General features: G+C 36.8%; 1 protein-coding gene across 2 annotated transcripts in view; it reads right to left on the bottom strand.

Annotated features, from left to right (window-relative positions):
- Positions 1-4,748: 4,748 nt before the first annotated feature.
- Positions 4,749-7,960, bottom strand: part of MTUS1 (microtubule associated scaffold protein 1) — a 108,512-nt gene continuing 105,300 nt past the window's right edge. For both annotated transcript variants that reach the window (XM_070948734.1, XM_070948735.1), the window contains one exon: positions 4,749-6,846. In XM_070948734.1, coding sequence (XP_070804835.1) covers positions 6,630-6,846 — 217 coding nt within the window. In that variant the 3' untranslated portion in view covers positions 4,749-6,629. The remainder of the gene's footprint in view (positions 6,847-7,960) is intronic.

Below are 7,960 nucleotides of genomic sequence, written 5' to 3'. Positions count from 1 at the left end.
GGCTGCAGAAAGGAAACTCCCTAGGTTGCTTTAGAGATGTCACCGTTGGGCATCCGCCTTTGCATAGCTCTTGCCATATTTTCACAATAGAAATGCTGGCCTACTTTACAGAGCGTGTTGTAAAGGTTTACACAATAATATATCACTACAAAGCACTGAACCTAAGAGAATAATGTCATGTTTGTGTGTATTTGTGTCTATGTATGAATGATACATATTCAAACCTTTTTCTCCAACAGTAATTTGGAGATTTATTCTTAGACGATAATATAGTATGTGTATGCAATATTTTAGTTATGTTCTTTATGCTTGCTTGCAAGAAAAGCAAGCAAATACACACCTGTAAGGTTTATCGATTAAGAACATGTTTCTTAATAGTTTAGTTTCTTATCAAAATATATATTATGTATCCGTTGCCACCCATTCCCAAGCAGAATTTGTTCTTACCTAAAATAGCTTTTATATTTTACATTGAAGTCATAGCATATATTATGAATTTTAACAGGTCTTGTTGGATGGACTTGATGCTTTAAGTAATAGCATTTCAACTGATGTGGCGTCTTTAAAAATTGACATATTGAATAAACTGTTTTTCAAGTTTCAGAGCAATTGGTGTTTACAGATTATGATGTAATCCGACATTCTTGCTGAAATTATGGTGAATGGTGTGATAGAGTTTTAACTCTTCTGTTCCTCCCTTGGAGATAGTATGCCCTTTTTAGATCTTTTTCTAAATTCTATAGAAATAGATTGCAATGTAAGAGAATTTGTTTAAATCCTTTATCATATTTCAACAATCTCATGGAACAGGCACCGCCAAAGCTTTGATAATCACAGATTGCATTATTTACTTTCTGCTCAGAGTTTCCTGCTGGGTTTTTTTTTTTTCAGGGGGGGCAAGTCTGGATTGATGCAGCCTTCTCCCAAACTATGTCAATGATATGCCCCCTTTTACAATCCTTGTCAATTAATCCTTCTAGTATTTGGGGCCATTAAAGCCCAGTTGTTTTGGAGAAGCTCTATAGCTCCCTGTAGCAAGGAGTTTGTCAGTTCCAGGTAGATTTAGATTTAGATTAGATTTTATTGAACTTCTATACCACCCTTCTCCCAAAGGACTCAGGGCAGTGTACAGCCATATTAAAACACATATAAACTTACAAAATTTAAAAAACAATTTAAAAACAAATATATAAAAATTTGGCCCACAAAATTAAAAATGAACATACACCCATTTTTAAATTCATATTAGGTAGCTAATGTGAGGTAACTCTCACATTGCAACCATTTGCAGTTATAACACTGATTAAAAAGTAACTTTACAGCAGTTCTTACATTCATGACCTTCACAGGTCTGAAAGCAAAGGAAAGCTGAAGTAAGATTGTAAGTACAGCTGTGGTTTCACTTAGTGACCAGTTTGCTTAACAACCAGGTTACTGGTCCCAGTTGTGGTTGCAAAACAAGATCTGTCTGTCTTTGTTTTGGAAAAAAAAATAAATTGACAGCTTCTTCAAACTGAGCTCAAATGCTGGTGATCTCTTGGTACATCTATATCATTTTCTTGGCAACAATTCAGAAGTTAGCTTCCTGATTTCCCAATCAAGAGCCTGTAGTACAGTGGACTAAGCACTGTTATTAACATCTGCTGCTTGCAATTACTGCAAGTTCAAATCTCACCAAGCTCAAGGTTGACTCAGCTTTCCATCCTTTCAAAGGTAGGTGAAATGAGGACCCAGATTGTGGGGGCAATAAGGTGACTTTGTATAAATATACAAAAGTATGAAGGCTATTGCTTAACGCATTGTAAGCCACCCTGAGTCTCCGGAGAAGGGCAGCATATAAATTAAAGAAAAAAAGAAAAATCTAGTGTACAAGCATGGCATTTTTTTGGGTGGTCTCGCTTTCAAGTACTAGTATAGGGATGTGCACCCACACTGACAAATGGAACAACAGCGTTAGCTCAACACAGTACACAGCAGTTTTAATGGTGGAATAGACCTGTTTCATTTATGTTCTAAATCAGGGGTGTCGCACTTGAAGCCCGGGGGCCAGATTCAGCTTAGACCTGGCCCGCAGGGCTGCCCTGGAAATAGCGAAGGACCAGCCTGCGGTGCCTCTGCCAGTGAAAATGGAGCTTTGTTTTCACTGGCAGAAGGCTGCAGGAGGATCCCCTCCAGCCCCGCCTGGCCACCACAGGTGCCCCCGACACAAGTGATGTTGAGTTGGCCACACCCACCCAGCCATGCCTTCCCGACCCCCTGAGGTCAAACACAACCCTAATGTGGCCCTCAATGAAATCGAGTTTGATACCCCTGTTCTAAACCATCTTTCCAAAATGCTTTGAACTGGCATATTTGAGATAGCACAATAGGCTATCAAAGCTTTAGGACTATAGTGCAGGAAGGACTATTGCTAGGCTGAAGATGCGTAAGTATCTTCCAAACATACCAGATGTCTGTCTTACGAAACCCGATGTTTACATTCATCTTGTTCAACCTGATTTTCCTTTATGAACAAAAATATACTCTGATAATATTTCACAAGAAATGTTGAAAAAACGCAAATGAATACATTTATGTAGCCATTTGTTGTTTATATTTGTACCTTGCCTTTCTTGCACTCTCTTTTTTGATTAACAATCCATAATAATCACCCAGTGAAATTGGTCAGGCTGAGCAGGAATTACTGGTTCGGTCTCCCAGATAGCTTTTGTGGCTGAGAATAAACTAGAGTGTGGGTTCTTCACTCCTAATCCAACACCACTACAAATCACAATACGGCTGCTTATTATCATTGGAATTCAACAAAAGAAAGCATCTTTCCGATGCACACAATGCCATTTATCTCTTATTATCTAAGGAAAATATGAAAAACAATTTAACAATTAGTCTACAGCAAGACAATTTTACCATCTTCAGCTAAGCAACAGTCCTTCCTGCAAAATGTTCAGTACAATATTCCAACAATAACGGACAGAACATTTGTAGAAGTTCATAAAAACAGTTTAGCATAAAATCCATCATACATGATGTGATGGGTGATCTATGTTCATCACCAGGACTGCTTAGAAGAATTATTCAACTCCTCCCTCCCCACATCTACAATCTACTGCAGTGGCATTTCTTCATATTAATAGGCCATGCACATAATAAAAGTAAAAGCATTCCATTCTGCCGTGTTCATGAAAGAACAATGGCATGTTGATTATATGCATAATTAAAATGTAATTAACATTCAACTTTAGTTCATAAAAAGTGTATATACTTTATGACATAGAGAAGGGGATCTGTTGTCTTTATAGACAAGATAAAAGCATGCAAACAACTACACTGGCTGCTCCATATCCTAATCAAAGTGATCAGCTTGTATCCTAAATTAAGAACCACTTGTAATCTGTTTCCGTAAGTATATGTATACACTCCTTCCTTCCTTCTCTCCTTTTTTCCATAGAAACAGCAAAGGAGAAAAAAAATCAGGGAGAGATGAAGGTGGGGAAGGAAAGAAGGAAAAGCTGAACTGAGAAAGTAAATAAACAAAGGGGGAGAAATGACAAAGGAAAATAAGAGAGTTTGGAACTATCTAGGCCTAATAAAAGGGTTAAAATTCAACTGGCAAGCAAATTTTTGCAAATCTTGTTTTCTAAGGAATCTGCACTTTTCAGCATTGGTGTCTGCAGTCGTTTTCATACCCCGTTCATTATTTTGTTTTTAATCAGCAATTTAAAACACTTCTTCACTTCACACTCATATGCATGTCTACATATAGGCCTATGTAGCAATAAAAGACAAACATTTTATATCTACAAGTTATTATCATCTAATCAGATATGGGATATTTATCTGTAGAAACTACTATCCACACACAATAGGCAGGGATCTATGACCTAATATATATCCCCAAGCTATGTCACAACGCTGCTACCTCATCTTGACTTGGATGCCATTTATTACTAAAATAAATGGACTAGACTTCCAAGGTCCTTTCCAGTTCTATTCTGATGGATTGAGTATATGATCTTCTCCACCATGCCTGGTTCTCAATGGTCCTTGAAGACCCAGTTCTCAGAGACAAGATTAGATGCATGAGATCAATGCTAAAATCCAAATAATTGGGAGGAGGGATGGTTGCAAGATGGCTTCCACTATCATATATTTTGTATGCTTATGGTCTCTGGTCTAAGACTGTAATAATTGTTGTTGTTGTAGTATGCTTATATTTCCTCTTACATGTATAAAGGGATCAGATGAACCAGCAGAGAAGTTGTGATTCTACTCCTTTTGAAACTCATCTGATTCTTGCATGTTTTCATCAGTTTATGCATTGTTCTGGTAGTTAACCTAGAACTTAATTGAAATGCAAATTGAAATACAGCAAGAAACTCCACTAAGTGAAAAGTTAGAATAAAGCTTGATGTTCTTTTCCCTAATCTTGGGAATCTTGGAAGATATATCAACATATATCATGGTATGGGAGATAGTTTTACATTACACCAGAGAAATCAACTGCATAATGTCTGCTAAATTAAAGCATTTTTTTCAAGGGCTTTCTGAAATCTGAAAATTACTGTTTTGATGTCTGCAACTCTAAGCCCAGTCTAACTAGAAACCACTTCAGTTTAAATGACTCACAACTTGGAAGGAAGGCTTCTCCTATACATAACATACTTTATGTTAGCATTTATATTACTTTGGCTTCAGAGATTTGCTTACACTTAAAAAGGCAAGAGTTTTAAAGCAGTAAAAAATTTATTTTAATTTTCGACACTCAATACATGTGATCAAATATGACCTTACCAAAGAAATAATTGCTTCAAGACATATTTCTAAGCCAAATTTCAGCCTACAGCAAATGTTCATGGTTATACAAATCAGTCTCTGGACAACAGTTTATTTAGAAGTGCTGGCATCTCTAGCTACAACAGCATGTACTGTTCCTTAAATGGGTTTGGGCAAGTAAAATATCCCATACACAATGCAGAATTAAAATATTTTATCCTTGAATTTTTCATATTACCAAATATAATATGCTTCCATAATTAAAGAATAACTAAAATCTTTCCCCCTTCAAGCCAACATTTTGCTTTCTAAACAAATATCTAATTAGATATTTTGTTCTCCCTGTTTATAGATTATTCAAGGTCCCCTTCTTTAATTTTATGAAAGGGACAAAGGATATCTCGAAAGATCATTGCCAACATTAGACTAACAGTTAATCACTAAATAACAAAGAGATATCAGTTCATTGTTGGGTTGTACTAATGATAACAGACCAAACCATAGGATTTAAAAATCCCACCTATATCAGAAAGCAGAGATAATTTTTAATTGTATTAGAGCTCATTTGTACAAATAAGAGATTTTAAATCTCAGAAAAATAAAAACTGAACAGGTCATTAACAAGAGCACACATGCACTATGCTGTTTTTAAATTTGCAATGCAGAATTAAACATTACCCAAGAGATAAGTATCTTTCTATTATAAAACAATCACATTCTGTTTAATTCAAGGTGGTCAAAGAAAACCTATCAAATGAAACTGAGGGTAATGAATTCTGCAGCCAATGGGAAAATGTTAATAAATCTGTTACCGATGAATGTAATGAATAGATTGCTCCTTATAGCATTTACTGAATAAAGTGCACATTGATAAATTATCAGTTCAGTATATTACAAAGCAACACGGTACATTTCTACAGCCTCTTGCTCCTTTTAAAATAAGCACATCTGCATTGTTTTCCTCCTGTGCTCTGAAGCACTGCTATTTTGAGTCAGATAAGATCCTTTAGATACTGATACTAAATGTTTGTATGTATGTTTGAATTCTCTACTACGCTGATGTGTGTTTTTTGTAAAGACTAAATAATACAGCTAGAGGAAAACAATTTAATTCTGACATATATCTGGAGAAGATGAAAAATAATATTTTGGACAATGTAATTATGCCTGGAAAGGAGATGACCAGACTCATTACATTCCACAATGAAACAGGTAGACAACCAAACAGAAATAGCATCTCCTTTCAATCATTTACTAAACTGAAGTACAGAGATAATGGAGAACATATAGTACAAGTGGCAGTTTTTCTTTAGTCCCAAGAAAGTGGGGAAAAAACGTTGATAAAACATGCATAATGAGAAAATTTTATTCATGAATAACATGACCCTAATTTCTTCTGTGTTTATCCTCTATCATATACATGGCAAGGGTGGTATGCTGCATCTAAGTCATTTATGCCCACCCAAAGTCTCAAGAACATATCTATAATGAGGAACGTATTAAAGGTTGCAATCATTTATTTATAAGCCCCTGAGCAATTTTTCCCTAGAGTTAGGTGAAAAAGGCAAAAGTGAACAAGATATTTCTTGCTCTTTAAGTGCTTTGTGCAACAACTTTTGGAGAAGTTATTTCTGAAGTCCTTTTTCTTTAACAAGGAGGACCACAGTTGGGTTTCCTGCTCCTGAAGAACCTTGAACATGTTATAGATATTTCTCAATGCAGTTCTTTCCAGTTGTATTTCAGACACAGTGAAGCACATCTGCATTTTTATAGCATTTTGCTCCCTCAATCCATGTTTTCAGTTCTGCAGAGTTTGAAGGAAATGCTTGAAGGGAGAGTGTCTCTTCACAGTGGTGTCATCTGGGTGACACAGTGGGGCTGGAGAAAGAGCTGGAATTTCTTGGTGACTGAAAGGCCATTGGTGGAGTACCAGGGGAGAGTTTTCTTGGACTGCAAAGGTCCCCATTGTGTAGCTTCCACAAAAGTTCTTCATTTTCCATCGATAGGCGTTTATTTACCTTGGATTCCTTTTCCAAAGATTCTTGCAAAACTGCTTGCTCAGTGGAAAGTTGCCTGTTTGGTTTAAAGGGGAAATTATAAATCAGACCTTCTCATCTTCAAACAGATTTGCCCTATTCTTCTTTTAGAACATTTACAAGCTGTAAAGGGTTCGGCTGGACAATTCTCCACCCTTCTATGGTGATGTGGGGTGTGTATGTGGTTCTTCCAGAACCTATGAACTCTCCATTGAATTAGCAGTAGATTAACCCCCTTTCAAAATTATAAACTTGGACAAATGAAGGCTTAGTTGAGCACAATGAAATCGTCAACTTATTTCTCATTTTCTTCAAACTTATTGGTGCCCATCTATTAGAGGAAACCTGTTAATACTATTAGAGGAGTAATATAATAACTGAAATAAGATTTTTTACTCAAAATGCTTGTAGAACAGTGTTGGTGAACCTTTGTGCCACCAAGTGCCGAAATGGGAGCACACGCGCATGCGTGGGGGAGCTCTAGAAACCAAAAGAGCAACTCCCCAGCACACACACATAGGAGTACAAGAAAACGGAAGAGTAGTTCCCCAACGCAGAGCTAAGCATCTGGTTTCCAGCGTGCGCATGCATGCCAATCACCTGGTCTTCCAGTTTCCGGTGTACCTGTGTGTGCGAAGACCAGCTGGCTGGCGCGCAGGTGCATGCCAGAACCTGGAACAGCAACGAGTGATGGCTGGGATACCCGGAGAGATTGCTCTGTGTGCCACTTCCGGCACGTCTGCCATAGGTTCGCCATCACAATTATAGACTATTTTTTCACAGGAAACTTTATCATACTCCATTCTCATTCCTCTTAGCTTGAAGTAATACTATCATTTTCACCCTTAACACGGAAAGGGAGGTAAAACTGAGCAATTTTCTATACTCCCAAATAATGCAGCATGAAACCTGGAGTCCCTGTAGTTGCAATAACACACAAAATGTTTTTCTCCCAGGTGCAAGAGATGATAGTAAGCAAATAAATTATTTTTAAAAATTTGAACCTAAACTTTTGATAGTTCCCAGAGAACATTATTTCACTGTACTGACCTTCAAAAGATACTTCTACTTTTATTTGAATTTCAGTCCCACTTTATTATACTAGATTTAGAACAACTTGTATCATGGCTTTATCTGCATATATCTATGAT

The sequence above is a fragment of the Pituophis catenifer genome, unplaced genomic scaffold (assembly GCF_029215685.1).
Source record: "Pituophis catenifer annectens isolate HBS135680 unplaced genomic scaffold, rPitCat1.0.hap2 SCAF_8, whole genome shotgun sequence".
Taxonomy (NCBI): Eukaryota; Metazoa; Chordata; class Lepidosauria; order Squamata; family Colubridae; genus Pituophis; species Pituophis catenifer.
Note: the sequence above shows the minus strand (reverse complement) of the source record. Positions and strands in the feature narration are given on the sequence as shown.